Consider the following 17,326-nt stretch of genomic DNA (forward strand, 5'->3'; position numbering starts at 1 on the left):
AGAAGAAGAGTTGTAAATAGTCAAATTAACTGATACAGGACTGACTTGGGTTAAAATAGTATTGTCCGTACAAATGGACCAATAAGGCAGGCACTGTACTGTAGCTAAGATGGGTGTACTTTGCACTTTTGGGACAATTCCATTGTTTCAAATGCACCAGGCAAGCTCAATCAAGTGCAGCCAACGTATTTGACAGAAGAAAAAAAAAAGATTTTGTACCCAGGTCTGATACGGGATATTTCCAAGTGAACACATCACAAGCATGCCATTACTTTTATTACATTTTATCACATAGCATTTCATTACAACACTCTCTCCTGACCTGGTGAAGTAGTAGGTGACCACAGCTCCGGCCACGGTCATCTGCTGGCAGGCAAGGATGAACTGACTGATCCAGATGAGGCCCACAGCGTGGTACCACACCATGTACTGGAGTGGACCTGACATACGAAACTCCACCAGCCCTGTCTCCTCACTCTGCACTGGGCTACCTGTAGGGGTTACACACAGACAGGGTTCGAGGTCGCTCTGCACAGGGGTGCCTGTAGAGGCACACAGCTAAGGTTAGGGGTCAATCTTCTCGTTCTTTACAGGGTTCCCTACAGCCAAGATTGGAAGTAGGCTGATCTGCAAGGCATTCAAGGATCATGATTTTGTGCCTGGAAAGCTCCTGGAGGATATTTTGGGGAAATATTTTCATTCAAATATAATACAGCAAGATGGCACCATTTTGCAACAACAAACACTGCAGCTCGGATGAGTTTTGACGGACTCTCTTTTTTAACGTTATCTAGTTTATCGAACTCTAATCTGAATAACATCCAGGAACAGCTAAAAGGCAGACAAAGGGAAATAGTAGGCAGACAGATTTCTACAAAAACATGACGCTTTGTTGTACTGGAGGTTGCTCTGGTGTTGTTGTTGATGCGGGAGAACATGATGTAGTGGGTAGATTTCAGAGACCTTTTCTTTGACTGTGTGCCCGTGCTGCCACCCACAGCACCAGACCGGCCCAAGAATCGAAATAAGAGTGGGCGTCGAGTCATGCCACTCTAGCCATGCACTTTCAGTTCCAAAATGTCACATAAGTGTGTTAATCACATAGAATTAGCAATTAGAATACTAGAATGGACATGAACCATCTTATGATGGTCCTAAGGTCACCCATGTTGGTCAACCATGGTTTGCAATTCTGTGATAAGATAGTGTGTAAAATAATGAATGTGAAGAATTTATCTGCGCTGTATGTGTGTAGGTAGGTAGAGGAATGTTTCCATAAATGTTTCTAATTAACTGACAATATGCCAACATTCCATTCAAACAATGCAGTCAATACACAGTCCTACATTGGCTCAAATCATTTGATGGGCTGGCGTGGTCACACGTGGTCTGCGGTTGTGAAGCCGGTTGGACGTACTGCCAAATTCTCTAAAACGACGCTGGAGGCGGGTTATGGTAGAGAAATGAACATTCAATTCTCTGGCAACAGCTCTGGTGGACATTCATGCAGTCAGCATGTCACTTGCACGCTCCATCAAAACTTGAGACATCTGTGGCATTGCGTTATGTGACAAAACTGCACATTTTAGAGTGGCCTTTTATTGTCCCCAGTACAAGGTGTACCTGTGTAATGATCATGCTATTTAATCAGCTTCTTGATATGCCACAACTGTCAGGTGGATAGATTATCTTGGCAAAGGAGAAATGCTCACTAACATGGATGTAAACAATTTTTGAGAAATAACCTTTTTTTGCATATGGAACATTTCTGGCCTCTTTATTTCAGCTCATGAAACATGTGAACAACAACTTACATGTTGCGTTTATATTTTTGTTCAGTGTATAATAGTTTGTTTAAAACGTTTACATGCTTCCCAAGAATAATGATTTCCCTAATAATCCTGTTTACATGGACACATCTGAAATCAGGCTACCTGATGGGACTTAAATAAATGCAGAAAATCGGCAATGAAAATGAACGTTCCACCAGTGACCATGTTGTTTTTGCGAAGCCTATTTGACTCTGAGTTCGAACATATAACATTTGTATGTGAAAACTATTTCTAAAATGCATACTTTCCGTTTTTCCCGAACTCACTTCACTCGCGCATAAGAGGGAGGCTTGCGCATAAGAGGGAGGCTTGCACCGGTTCTGGCACATACGCAGATCAAATACACAGCTGGAATGCTGAATAAGCTGTTTACGTGTCCTAATAATTTGAGAGATGGCTCAGAAAATCAGGTGTTTTAATCGGCGTATGCTTACTTCGATTTTGACCTCATGCCGATTAAGGCAAGCAGAGTAAGGTGTTTACATGACTATTTCCATACTCTGCCATAATCAGTTTAATATCGAATCATTAGTGTGCATGTAAATGTACTCATATAATAGCACTCACAGCTTTCTAAGAAAACAAAATCTGAGACATTTATGGTCCGTTTACATATATTTGAGAGGCTATTTATATAGACAATGTGTGTAAAACACGTATAAACTGTATTTATGTGACAATATTTGATGTTGACTACAATTCCATTACACAATTTCTGATGCATCACATACCTTACTTGTATTTTCCTGCATAAGTAAAGGCAGGAAATGCATCACGTGCCTCTACTGCCATTTATTCTAATTAAACTGGTTTTGGATTTCTCCCTGACCAAGATGGCTGCCATTTTCATCCCATTATGGAACTTTGTGGGTTTATGACATAGCCCCTTTAGTAATTTAATAGGATCTCTATGATTAATCATCACATCACTAGCAGGATGAAATGAACCAAACAGTCCATACGTACAGTATCCAAACTTTCCATAGTGACGCAAGTCCACTCACTACCTTATTATTTTTTCAGGGCATAAAACAATTGGAACAAATCTGTAAAAAAAAAAAATGGTATCCTCGCCAAAAAGGTTTATTTGGACGTAAATATCTTGTTGAACGGGGAAAATAAAGACATTAACAAAAATGTCTGTTTCACAATGTGACAAAGTTGTATTCCATTCTGACCTGTGGTTCCGAGGAAGAGGAACACACCGAGCCAGGATACCCAGAAGAGCATGAGGCTGAGGAAGGTCCAGAAGGGCTGCAGGGCCAGCAGGGGCAGGTGAGTGAACACCTTGCCCGCCACGTGGAACAGGGTGATGGTCAGTGCCACGCGCTTCCTCATGAAGAACAGCAGCAGCAGTAGGATCACCTGAAAATGGGATACAGGATATGAAGTATTCAGGAAGTATTCAGACCCCTTCACTTTTTCCACATTTTGTTACGTTACAGCCCTATTCTAAAATGGATTAAATAAAAAAATCCTCATCAATCTACACACAATACCCCATGGTGACAAAGCGAAAACACGTTTTTAGAAAAGTTTGCAAATTTATATAAGAAAACTAAAACAGAAACACCTTATTTACATAAGTATTCAGACCCTTTGCTATGAGATTAGAAATTGAACTCAGGTGCATCCTGTTTCCATTGATCATCCTTGAGATGTTTCTACAACTTTATTGGAGATTATTTGGAATGGCACACACCTGTCAGTAAAAGGCACATGACAGCTTGTTTGAAGTTCGCCAAAAGGCACCTAAAGACTCTCAGACTATGAGAAACAAGATTCTCTGGCTTGATGAAACCAAGATTGAACTCTTTGGCCTGAATGCCAAGTGTCACGTCTGGAGGAAACCTGGCACCATCCCTATGGTGAAGCATGGTGGTGGCAGCATCGTTCTGTGGGGATGTTTTGCAGCGGCAGGGACTGGGAGACTAGTCAGGATCGAGGGAAAGATGAACGGAGCAAAGTACAGAGAGATCCTTGTTGAAAACCTGCTCCAGAGTGCTCAGGACCTTAGCCAACGACCCTAAGCACACAGTCAAGAAAACCCAGGAGTGGCTTCAGGACAAGTCTCCGAATGTCCTTGAGTGGCCCAGCCAGGGTCCGGACTTGAAACCGACCAAAGATCTCTGGAGAGACCTGAAAATAACTGTGCAGCGATGCTCCCCATCCAACCTGACAGATCTTGAGAGGATCTGCAGAGAAGAATGGGAGAAACTCCCCAAATACAGGTGTGCCAAGGTTGTAGCCTCATACCCAAGAAGACTCAAGGCTGTAAATGCTGCAAAATGTGCTTAAACAAAGTACTCAGTAAAGGGTTTGAATACTTATGTAAATGCAGTGCTTAATTTGAGTCGGATCTTTCCATTTTGGACTGTTTTGTTCCAGAACCTATTTGGCCAGATCATGTACATCTCGAGGCATGAAAAACTATTTTCACTTTTTGAAATGTAAAAATGACAATAAAAACGATCAAAGTTCATTTGAGTTGCCTATTTGTTAATTCTCCTGCCCCCACAAAAAAACGTAACGTAAAAAAGTAGATTTTCAGCTCGGGCCTAATATTCTAAGAGTTGATTTGGGTTGGGCCGGTCCGGGTTTATGGTTTGACCAACATTGTAACCTGTTTGAGACAAACGCGTGGCTGTGTGAGAAGCGCGCCAGTATCCCTCACAAAACTAGAATGAAATTAACATTTTATGATATCTCCCTCTCTATTTGTTCTGATAGACTTGAGCCTGCAACTCTCATCTCTCCAGAATTGCACTTCGTCATTAATTTCCTTATAGTATCAAAGCCGCGCGAAGGGTTCTGGGGGAGTAGTAGGCTGCAGCACCCCTGATTAATTGAAATAAATTGGCCAAAGTTACAGAATTACTGCTGTCTGTCAGAAATAAAAGGAAATCATTCCGAATAGCCTACTACACCACGAAACAGCCTATAATTTAGCCACAGAGGATCAATAGTTTTTTTAATAGTCTAGCTGTGGATTGTAGCCCAATAACTAGGAATAGCCTACAGTCGGGAACACGCAGCAAATCTGTCAGTGAAAAAACAGCATGCAGACAAAACAGGCCTTTAGCAGTACTTCAAATACAATCGAGAGAAAACACAGGTTTGGAAGGAAATGGCTCTTGCTGAAAAGAGAACACTATGCTGCAGGCTACCAAAATATTTTGGTCAACTTCCAAATATTGTTTTGAGTGAGTGAGAGACTTTTGGCACTCGCGCATCTGCCATCACCAGCAAGTGAGCTGCGCACCATTGGGTGAGTCAGTGAAACTGGAAAGCATTTTTAGGACTATAATTTCCTCCTCATATTGTAGCCTACAATATGTGTCTCCACACACCTAGGCTAATAATGGATTCAATACAAGGTCGTTTCTATTGATCTCAGATTCTCCGTTTTTTTCAGTGTCAAAGTAGCCTGCCATTTCAATTATTTGTGTGGTATTAAAAAGTCTCCAGTCATGTAAAATGACGTAGAATTGCATGAAATGCGTTTATAAAAGGCAGATTTTTCCTGGACCCTAGGCTACTAAAAATGTTCCTAATGTGTGCACCTTCTATAAGTGCTTCTACTCTACTGCTCCATTCCACTACGCAAATACGATGATATGTATGCAATGCATTATTATAAAAGTTGCAGTTACTTTTTGTTCAGGCACCTCACGATTTACAAATTAAGCACCATGTAAATGTGATATTTTCTAAAAACCTGTTTTTGCTTTGTCTTTATGGGGTATTGTGTGTAGATTGATGAGGTCCCATTTTTTTTATAATAATAAAATTTTTAAAAAGACTAACGTAACAAAATGTGGAAAAAGTCAAGTGGTCTGACTACTTTCCGAATGCACAGTATGCTGGTTATCAGTTATAGCATAGGGATGTGAATACATTTATTCAGTGCTAGTTTTCAAATGAAGATATGAGTATGTGGGAATGCAGTGTTTTCCACTAGTGCCGACCGTCGGCTAAACAGCAGATTACAGACTCATTTTCAGCCGGCTACTTATTCCATTTACATTCACTAGGCTACTTTTCAATTTGCTAGTGAGAAAAAAAAAACAGCCAAGCCCTCTCCCGCTAGAATGAACAATTTGCATCTTCTAGTTTCCTACTGATAGGACAGGCACAAAGTAAGCAGTGACAGGGAAACACTGATGGTTTAATTTAACGTAGCAGGCATAAAAATATAGTTAACATTTGTCTCAGATGCGAGTCAAATACTAGAGGATACATTGATTGTACTTTATTGAACATGGAACACCCGAAAAACATTTTATTCATAAACTGTGGAGTCATGTTTTATCATAAAAACACTTTCTACATTGTGTGTTTGCTTGTAAAACATGTAAGCTAGAGTCCTGAATTTGCACGTCCCAGGTAATGTAGCCTAGGTGGTAATGATGAGTCAAAATCAATTTAGCCTTATTGTTTTCTGGCACATTCAATTTGATAAATTACTCAATTTTGCTGTGTATTTCAGATGGGATCAAGACATTAGAATGTACGAGAGGCCACCAAAATATAGGTTGTTCTGCAACAAAAAACATTTGGGGGAATATTCAGACGTGGAAACTTTCCGTGGGAATTAACAGAAATATATGCAAATTAATATTAATACCATTTAAATTTAGATGTTTTTTTGCATTGGATATATTTACCAAATCATATGGAGACAGAAACCTTTTACCTTATCATAAGTAGACATAATTGCAAATGATTAAATCCTTCCAATAGAAATGTAAAAAACTATTTAGTTACGAATTGAACTTTAATTAAATGAGTTGACTCTTCACATGGGATGATTTCACTGAACAACAAAAGAAAGGGAATATTGAATGATCCCCAATGATCCATCACATCTCCCAAAAACATTTTCAACGTACATCTGTAAAATGATAGTCTAGAAACTAAAGCTTTGGTTGTCTTCCTCTCAGGCTTCCATGTCATCTCCCTCAATGTCCACCTCTTGAACATCAGACTCTGAGGCCTCATCTTCACTGTCACTTTCCAACTTTGTTGAGGATCACTCGTTGTCAGGCTTTAAAAGCCTCTAATTTGCCCAGATGGCCCTTGTATTGGTCAGCCTGTTGCGTGCTTTGGTGTGTGATCCCAAACAAGGACCAGTTGCGCTCTGAGGTGGCTGATGTTGGTGGGATTTGGAGGATGATGGAGACAACAGGGGAAAGAGCCTCAGATCCACAAAGTCCCTTCCACCAGGTGGCTGATGAGATATGTTGACATGACTGCCATATTGCATCTCCATCCCATAGCCCTTGCTTGGAAGTGTACTTCGCCAGACTGCCAAGTACCTTGCCCTCATCCAGGCCAAGGTGGCGAAACACCATAGTGATGACACCATAGGCCTTGTTGATCTCTGCACCAGACTGGATGCTCTTGCCAGCATACTTGGGGTCCAACATGTATGCTGCAGCGTGTAAGGGCTTCAGGCAGAAGTCTTCACGCTTTTTGATATATTTCAGAACGGCAGTTTCCTCTGCTTGGAGCAACAGTGAAGTGGGCAGGGCAGTACATATTTATTCTCTTACATCTGCAAGCAGAGTCTGAACATTAGACAGGATGGCATTGTCTCCCTCAAACCGAGCAATGGCTACTGCTATAGGTTTCAGGAGTTTCAGGCTGCTTACCACTCTCTCCCAAAATACATCATCCAGGAGGATCCTCTTGATGGGGCTGTCCATATCGGCAGACTGTGATATGGCCATGTCTTGGAGAGACTCGTTCCCCTCCAGGAGACTGTCAAACATGATGACAACACCACCCCAATGGGTGTTGCTGGGCAGCTCAATGTAGTGCTCTTATTCTTCTCACTTTGCTTGGTGAGGTAGATTGCTGCTATAACTTGATGACCCTTCACATACCTAACCATTTCCTTGGCTCTCTTGTAGAGTGTATCCGTTGTTTTCAGTGCCATGATGTCCTTGAGGAGCAGATTCAATGCATGAGCAGCACAGCCAATGGGTGTGATGTGAGGGTAGGACTCCTCCACTTCAGACCAAGCAGCCTTCATGTTCGCAGCATTGTCTGTCACCAGTGCAAATACCTTCTGTGGTCCACTGCCTTCAGCTCATCTGCAATGTAGAGACCGGTGTGTCTGTTGTCCCTTGTGTCTGTGCTCTTGTAGAATACTGGTTGAAGGGAGGAGATGATTTAGTTAATTATTTCTTGCCCACGAACATTCGACCACCCATCAGAGATGATTGCAATACAGTCTGCTTTCTCTATGATTTGCTTGACCTTCACTTGAACTCTGTTGAACTCTGCATCCAGCAAATGAGTAGATAAAGCATGTCTGGTTGGAGGGGTGTATGCTGGGCAAAGAACATTCAGAAATCTCTTCCAATACACATTGCCTGTGAGCATCAGAGGTGAACCAGTTGCATACACAGCTTGAGCAAGAAATTAATCAGAATTTCTCCGACTACGTTCCACCATTGAGTCAAAAACACTTCTGATTCCAGGAGGACCATGAGCTGTTGTTATCGATAAGGTGTCTGATTCATCATTTTCACCTCGAATAGAAGTAGAGGGACTTCTGTCAGAGGTTGCTTGTTATGAGCGCTGTGGGAACTTTATGCACTTGGCCAGATGATTCTGCATCTTTGTTGCATTCTTCACATATGATTGGGCACAGTATTTGAAAATGTACACAGCTTTTCCTTCTACATCAGCTGCAGTGAAATGTCTCCACACATCAGATAGTCACATCAGATGGCATTTTCCTGTAAAGATTAGAAAAAAATGACAAAAAGACGACAAATACAATTCCATGTACAGATAAATAGTTAAGCAGTTAGATTAAACAACTCCTTTGTAAGATAATTGTTTCAAAATTAAACATGTATGGAACAGGTGAATTAACACTCCTCAGTTAGCAGGCTCAAGCAAACTAAAACCCACATGGTAGCAAAAACTAACTAGCAGAAATTGTTAACAAGTTAGAAATGATTTAAACACACTTTGCTGTAGGCTACTATTTACTAGTTAACAAATAAATCATGTATGTCATATAAAATATATTCACCCCACCCAGTATTGTAATCAAAACTTACCAGAAAGCATGTAGTCCTTGGCTCAGACAGTGTAGTAGTGTGGGCTCAATAGCATCTCATTAGTGAGCAAGATCTTGAGAATCAGCTGTACATGTGATGGAAGAATGCACTGTGCATGCAGAGGGTTGCAATTCCATTGAATTGGGGATAGTTTAACCAAAATATGCCATAAGACCTAGAATTGCCTTATGTGTATCCCACAAAAAAGGTTCACTGATATAAGCTAACTTTTTTGATGAATTTAAGCAAAATTCCCCAAATTCCCGTGCTTAACTTCCCACCGGAACCCTACTCGTGGTTAAGAGCGTTGGGCCAGTAACCGAAAGGTCGCTGGTTCAATATCCCTGAGCCGACTAGGTGAAAAATCTGTAAGAGCATCTGCTAAAAGTCTAAAATGTAAATGTGGGTCAGGCCATTTCTGTCTTTTTCTTGCTGCTTAAACAAATCTGGTCTTGAAGAGCAAATACTTGAAAACACAGTACAGTATAAACACACGGTACCCATATAAAACAGAGAAATCGTAACACATGGCAACACAAGCACGCATGCACACACACGTACCGTGAAGACGGTGGCAATGACAGCGTAGACCAGCAGAGCCTGGACGTTGTCTGTGGCCAACTGCTGTTGGGGTGTTGGGGTGGTACCAGTCTGGTTGGTCAGATTCATCCTGTGGTCCACGTAGAGCCACCACAGAACCCCGGTCCCACCTGAAACGCACAAGGACGAAGCCATTAGGCTACCATTGGGTTCAGGCTAATACTGGGTAAAATGACATTTTCTGGTTCTACACTGGTTTCTGGATGGATATCAGAGAAGAACCAGGTAAAGACTAGTGATTGGCTGTTCGAGAATGGCCGGCTCTTTTCGAACAGCAGAAACTGAATTGCACCTGTGAAAGAGCCGTTCATTTGGCTTCCTGATGTGCATACTGCTACTACTGCTTTTTGAGCTCCCGACAACAATTATCTGGAGATCAGATATCAAAACATTATCTGGAGATCAGATATCAAAACATTATCTGAAGATCAGATATCAAAACATTATCTGGAGATCAGTTATAAAAACATTATCCGGAGATCAGTTATAAAAACATTATCTGGAGATCAGTTATAAAAACATTATCCGGAGATCAGTTATAAAAACATTATCCGGAGATCAGTTATAAAAACATTATCCGGAGATCAGTTATAAAAACATTATCCGGAGATCAGTTGTAAAAACATTATCCGGAGATCAGTTCTAAAAACATTATCCGGAGATCAGTTCTAAAACCATTATCTGGAGATCAGTTCTAAAAACATTATCTGGAGATCAGTTCTAAAAACATTATCCGGAGATCAGTTGTAAAAACATTATCCGGAGATCAGTTGTAAAAACATTATCCGGAGATCAGTTGTAAAAACATTATCCGGAGATCAGTTGTAAAAACATTATCCGGAGATCAGTTGTAAAAACATTATCCGGAGATCAGTTGTAAAAACATTATCTGGAGATGGCAATTCCTTACAGCAGGGACAGTAGATAGTGAGAAGAGAGCCTAATTATGGTCCATGCTCAATTTTTGCAGTGTGTTTTTGCAAGCAATCTAATTTCGTGAGGTAACATTGATTTGAACTCACATTTCACAATCTGACATAATGGTAGGCGACTGTTTAGGCTTTACAATAGAAATGTTGTTTTTCATACATTTTTTAAGCACTACAGAATGAAGGAAGAGACGTTTGGGAGCCAAATGAACGGCTCATTTTAGGTGAGCGGAGACAAAAGATACGGTGCAACGAAAAGACTCGGAAAGCCCATCACTAGTAAAGACGTCTCTTTCATGACATCACTGAGACGTCGGTAAGAGGGAAGCTTACCTAAAGAGCCCAGAACCACGAGGGCTGTGAGCATCCAGACCAGCACGACAGAGATGTAGCGAATCACCACCATCAGGATTATGGAGAGGACTACAGAGGGGGATAGAAATAAGGGGGATGAAACGATGCTATTGTCATGATAAAAAAATGTCTTATTATTGTATAACGCTATGATTCTTGCTGCTATAATCATTGAAAGATAAGGCATAATTGTGTGATGTTTCATGTCAATTTAAGGGGGAGGGGGGACTACTTATTTTGGATGCCAGCGCTCTACAGTGCGACCTTTTTACTCGCACATGCGCTTAAATATTTTGCTCTGCGACCTGGAATTTTTATTTAGGAGCACCAGTGCACCTAGAATGAAAATCACCCAGATGATAATTGTTGCAATGACTAGGCGACTTCACTGTACTGCAGCCCGAGTGCCATGGGGAATACACTGAGCGCAGATTCACGACTGTCATGCTTGCGCTATTACTACAAAGACAACGGCTTGTTACCTCAAATATTCTCCACTGTGCTCCGAATTTCTGTGTGTGCTCCTAAATCTTTCTACTTTTAAAAAGTGGGCATGGAGCCCTGGTTGCCGTCAGATCTCCAGGAGACATTTACTGTTATCATTTCCTGACCCTGTCTCAGGAAACGCAACTTTCTAGGGGGAGAGCAGAGGCCTCTGAGGCACAATCAAATCAAGCAGCATACAGAGAGCGAGAGAAGTTATTTAGGATATACACTATTATGCTTTAGGAGGCTAAATACGGACAGCTAGAACATAAAACGCCACTTTAGAATGCACAGTACCTAGAGCCAGCACGCAGAGGCCCATGATGATCTCCTTGCTGGCCATCACCCCGGCGATGACCCTGTGCAGCATGCTGTTGTCACTGACGAAGGTGACGAAGGCCTCAGCGAACTGGGCATAGCAGGAGATGTCCACGGGAGTGCAGCGGTGGAACACCGGGAGAGACTTGCTGCACAAGGGGAGAGGATGGGGAAAATGGTATCGTCAACATAGTCTCGCTAGTGTCATTATATTTCCTCGCTGTTGACTTGACACTGGTAAAAGGACTGTACCTTGGTGGCACGGGGAGTTTGGGGCACTTTTTGGATCTCTCTCCGTGGCTTGGATACTTGTAGACTGGAATGTCGTACGAGCAGAGCTCCGATCCTATGTAAAAGTGGAGAAATAGGAAATAAACTTTGTGCAATTCATTTTCACCAATTACCAATCAATAAATGCATACAGTACGGATGAGAACAGGAAGAACGCTCACCATTTTGCAGTGCAAACTTTTTGACGTCAGTGTACGTCTTGAGCTCTCTGTCTGGACACTTGGACACACAGAGGGCCATGGACTTGATCTTCCTGTTCAGGATGTCAATGTTGCAGGGGTCCAGGAAGAAGACATACCTGGAAAAGGTCAAAGAACAGGACTTCAATAAGGATGGAGGGAAGTAGAAGAACGTCCTGAAAAGAGTGAGATGGAGTGTATTTGCCAATGGCACATGCTCCTTGAAGGAAGCCAATGGCCCAAGTCAAATAAGACAGAACTAAACATGTGCACATTTGAGTAACATCCTTGAACGTTGCAAAATGTACTGTTCCATCTTGTATTACAATAAATTGCATATTTTCCTAAGTATATTTTCATCGTAGACTTTTTGACGTAGGTTGTGTAAAATGTGATGTGGGATAGAGCTTAGCAAACAGTCAAATCTCTGTAGCCAAAACGCCCCTGCTGCCCCCCAGTCAAAACGTCAATGGGCAACCAGCCCAGCCTAAGAAACAAAGCCCATTGTCTCATTGAAACTGTTCCTAGAGACTGCTAGAATGGAAACTTACTGGACGAGCAGCACAACAAAAAGTTGAATCATGTCTGAATCATTTATTAGAATATCTTCCAAAAAAAGGACATGGTCGTGAATGAATGCACAACATTGTTGCACTCAGGCTGCATGTGAAATGGCACCCTATTCCCTAGTGGACTATTATTGACCCCAGCTCTGGTCAAAAAGAGTGCACTATATAGAGAATAGGGTGCCATTTCAGACCCACATCAGTCTTTTCTGAGTATAGTAAGATTTAGAGTGAAGTGTCTTACAGTAATGCCCTGTGCTGGCAAGCTAATTAAGCAATAAGGCACGGGGGGTGGTATATGGCCAATATACCACGGCTAAGGGCTGTTCTATCGCATGGCACAACGCAGAGTGCCTGGATACAGCCCTTAGCCGTGGTATATTGGCCATATACCACAAACCCCTGAGGTGCCTTATTGCTATTATAAACTGGTTACCAACGTAATTAGAGCACTGTTTTGTCATACCCGTGGTACACGGTCTGATATACCACGGCTGTCAGCCAATCAGCATTCAGGGCGCGAACCTCCCAGTTTATAATCCTCTGTAACCCAATGATCTCACTGGTTAAGCCATCAACAGAACAAATGAGCATTCAGGCTTCAACAGGCCTTGCATCAGATGAGCAAGAGAGTATAAGTGGCAAACTGGATTTCCAAACGATGAAATCCATGTTTGTGCACCGGTAATGTTAAATGGCGTGTGTTAAACTACCACAACAAAGGCTTGTTGATTGTGGGGAGGAAGGGGGAGAGAGCTAGCCTGGTTAAATCACACTGAACAATGGTGAAGGCTGTGTTCTGTCTGGTTTAACCAGGCTAGGAGAGAGGAGTCACAACCTGCTGAGCCTACATTGTCATGGGAGTGGAAATCTCAACCAAAACATTGTTATTACTTTGCTATTACATGATAGGCTAATAACTGGTAATCATCCATCTCGAGATGCCTCACAATTCCAACGCGACTTACTTGTTGTCGGTCTGATCCCTGCCACTGAGTTCGACCCCCTCGATCTTCTCGTTCTTCTGACCGCAGGTGTTACCGTAGCTGTCGTAGCCAGAGATGAGCCTGGATGCAGCTCCCGTGGAAATGGAGAAACCAGCGATACAGGCCTACAGGGGAAGCAGCTTCCATTAATAACGACATTATCATCATCACCACCATCATCATGGTGACAATGCACAAAACAATATCAGGGTAGAGCTGAACTATGCTGGTAAATACAATAATCAGTATAAAACGCCATGTACTAAATGACCCATCGAATAACCTTCGCGAACCATAAACAGTGTAATTTTATTCCATACATGCAATCGAACAGAATAGGCGCCAAACAATGTACCACTATGCTTCATGTGGTTGGATTGACCACTGTGCTTCATATTATCATATGTCATTACAGTTAACAGTGCCAGTCCTATATAATGTCCGCTTACTGAAAAAAGAGATCAATAGGATCTGCATGTGCTCAATGTAAGCCAGAGTAAAGTGTCGCACACTCAGCATGGGGCGCGTTTGAGTCGCAAGGCGAAAGTAGCCGTCTGTAGACTGAAGTCGCCGAGTAAATTCTGGGGAGGTACATATGCACCGACAGAAAGTTTTTGGGACATGCTCTGTATGGGACATGCTCTGTTTGCCATTACTTCATGCCCTTGTACCTTCCTCATTATTATTTGTGATTGCGCAACATGGACTTGTAACTGCATGGTCATAGATTGCAGGTCAGCATCAGTAGAGACCGCAGTGTGTTTCTTTCATTCTCAACCTTTGCGTTGCTTGTCAGTAAGCCGAATTTTATTAAATCCCATGAGGGATGAAACGCTCACTGTACAGAAACGTATTAGACTATATATGTACATCAGTTCAAATAAGTTACTCGGGGAAACAATATGCCTAGCAATATCCCAAGCAGTCATATGCACTTGGTATTGACCCCATGACTGGTATCTGGGGTACTTGCTTATTAAGGGACGGTTTCCCGGACACACATTAATTGCCAGTGTAGAAAACACCCTACAATGACCCATGTGTAGCCTACAATACGTATTCAATTGTACTCACACTCAATATAGTCAACAAATTTGAACATTATTACAGACAAGACAAATTGTATGCTATGACATGGGACACAACATTACAGTAATATTTAAATAAATTCATTAGCTATATTGTCAGCAAGTAGGATATTTAATTGATTTATATTAGAAATGTGGACCACGTGTGGGCCTATGCAATTAGATTGTAAGGATGTAAGGATAAAGATCTATTTAAGCTCTAAATAGTCATCCACCCAAAATAGTACACATGTATTGATAACAACCAATGATAAGTGGCAACATCAACAATTTAATAGCATGTAGTGCATTTTGCTTCCAACAAAACAGAAGGTTGTCTCCCGCAATTCTTTGGTTCTGACTTCAAGTTGCAGTTGGTGAGGACAGAGAGGAAGAGGCGAAGCGAGAGGGATAAACTGGGCCCAAAGTCTGTTGTCTCCAGCAGGTGCTGTTTTTGTTGAGGTTAATGAGTGTCAAATTTCATTTAAAAAATGTATGGCTTATTTGCTCTCATAGAATTTTTGTAATGATTCAGTTGTTATTTTTGGGGTATTTAACCTTGATAACTAGGCATGTCTTTTGTACAATGACAGCATAGGAACAGTGGGTTAACTGCCTTGTTCAGGGGCAGAACGACAGATTATTACCTTGTCAGCTCAGGGATTCGATATTTTGGTTACTGGCCCAACGCTCTAACCACTAGGCTACCTGCCGCTGCTACCGATATAAGTAGGACACGTTACATCCCAGCAACTTTGCGAACAAACTATTAGCGTTATGCCTGGTCGTCACTAGTTAACACAGCCACAAAGTCATAAACCCTGCCTATTTCTACAATTTATCTTCTTCAAATGTGATTTTTAATCTAACCACACTGCTAACATTATGCCTAACCCTCAACCTTACATTTTGACCAAAATGCAAATGTTTGTTTTCATTAATTTTTACGATACACTTTGTGGCTGTGGTAAATCATGAAAACCGTTGTGCCTGGTCACACGCGTATCTGCCCTCTCATTGGCTAGAATGGTCCCACCTGATCTTGCCTCCTCCTGACTGCGTTCCAAATGATCTGGTCAATATAACGGATAACTGTGGTGAGGAGCAACTGCAGTCGAAAGATCATGACCTTTGATCACATGGTTGTTGTAAAAGTTATGCAGTCTACATGTAGTCCCAAATCGAACAATGTTTATAATAACGCTACACACTTTGAAAGGCGGCGACCAAAGTTAGTCAACGTCTTAACGAAAGTGATCAGCTCGAACGAGCCCATGGTCATCTACAAAGAAACCACAGCAAACTCACCATTCCGATACAGAACAATGTGAATATGATGAGCCATGGAATATCCGTGCAGCTTCGATCCTCCAATGGTTTCCACTCGCGCTGCTTTTGCTAACAAATAAAAGTTGGAAACAATCAAAATCGTCATCTGTGAACACCTGGTGCATGCGCAACACTGGTTTAACCTGGCGTGCTTTTTTCACCAAGTCAGTGCTAACACAGAAATACTGTATAGTATTTGACTAAATAACTTACTTTCACCTAAATTAACATTAAAGCGTCTTTTTAGACACGGAAGTAGTCCGTTGTTTAAGTGTAAACAACTATAGCTAACTACATACAGTACAGACAACGCCGCGAAAGATCTGCAGACATTTGACAACAACTTGTTCGTTTTTGTAGCTAAATGGGTAAGTTATCCCAAACAGATAATGTTAGTAACTAGTTTGGAAAATCTAAAAATGTCTAGCTAGCTAGTAACAAACGTTTTGGCTTAAATATCCCTAAACTCGATTACCTCTGAACTGCCACCGCATCCCATTGTTGACAGGCGATTTAGGGAGTGACTGGAACTTCCAAAACACAAAAAGTGCCCGCAAAACTTCCTTGCCTGTAACACTGCGCTTGTAAACAGATTAGATGCAAGGATGTGTATGCACATGCGATGAACTTTTTCCTTATGAACGAGGCGAAAGTGTCACTGCAATCATACGTTTTTTTTCTAATATTATTTTATGGCACTGAAACGCTTTCACTGTAGGCTAAACGTTGGATGCAATGGTGCCCCTGCTGAAAACCCATAAAACAGTGAAAACCCCAAAGAGCTTAATGCAGACTTTCACCTATTGTCAGATAAAAGCTTATGGAAATAAAAATGTTTCTATTAAAATGCATGTTATTTTGACATGAATGCAAGTTGCAGAATATGCTAACTGCTTTAAATAAAACATGCTTTGTTTTATTGTATTTTGAAATGTTGGGGTGTTGGTGAACACAGTAGACGTTTGTTATCCAAGAAACAAATGTGCTTTTGTTTGTCTTGGAACATAAAAACCTTCAGCTTCTACAGAGCATAAAAAAAGCACCATAAACTTCCACCAGAACCTCAGTGACAAAGGCACATTCTCTGACCATCCAGAGCCATTTGTAAGAAGCATATCAAAATCAGATGACAATTCAGTGTGAAATTAAATTATAATCCCACTGCCCTGAGTGATGCTAGCATCTCATGATTTGATTCTGAAGCATAGCACTCTAATCTGTGATGATTCACACACACACAAACACCGCCCGGTTGCTGTCTTCTGCTATTAGAATGTTCATATTTGAATATTTATTTTCTCTTTGGCAAA

The 17,326-nt window shown here is 41.5% G+C and overlaps 1 protein-coding gene across 1 annotated transcript in view; it reads right to left on the reverse strand.

The window, feature by feature from the left end:
- LOC120035000 (choline transporter-like protein 1) overlaps positions 1 to 16,652 on the reverse strand; it is a 33,472-nt gene extending 16,820 nt beyond the window's left edge. The window contains exons 1-10 of the mRNA XM_038981736.1: positions 16,492 to 16,652; positions 15,996 to 16,085; positions 13,603 to 13,745; positions 12,051 to 12,187; positions 11,851 to 11,944; positions 11,578 to 11,747; positions 10,774 to 10,863; positions 9,473 to 9,621; positions 3,011 to 3,197; positions 323 to 491 (exon numbers count right to left, since the gene is read on the reverse strand). Of these exons, the coding sequence (XP_038837664.1) occupies positions 323 to 491; positions 3,011 to 3,197; positions 9,473 to 9,621; positions 10,774 to 10,863; positions 11,578 to 11,747; positions 11,851 to 11,944; positions 12,051 to 12,187; positions 13,603 to 13,745; positions 15,996 to 16,085; positions 16,492 to 16,635 (1,373 nt within the window). The 5' untranslated portion in view covers positions 16,636 to 16,652. The remainder of the gene's footprint in view (positions 1 to 322; positions 492 to 3,010; positions 3,198 to 9,472; positions 9,622 to 10,773; positions 10,864 to 11,577; positions 11,748 to 11,850; positions 11,945 to 12,050; positions 12,188 to 13,602; positions 13,746 to 15,995; positions 16,086 to 16,491) is intronic.
- Between the last annotated feature and the right edge of the window lie 674 nt (positions 16,653 to 17,326).

Source organism: Salvelinus namaycush, chromosome 42 (genome assembly GCF_016432855.1).
Source record: "Salvelinus namaycush isolate Seneca chromosome 42, SaNama_1.0, whole genome shotgun sequence".
In the NCBI taxonomy this organism is placed as follows: Eukaryota; Metazoa; Chordata; class Actinopteri; order Salmoniformes; family Salmonidae; genus Salvelinus; species Salvelinus namaycush.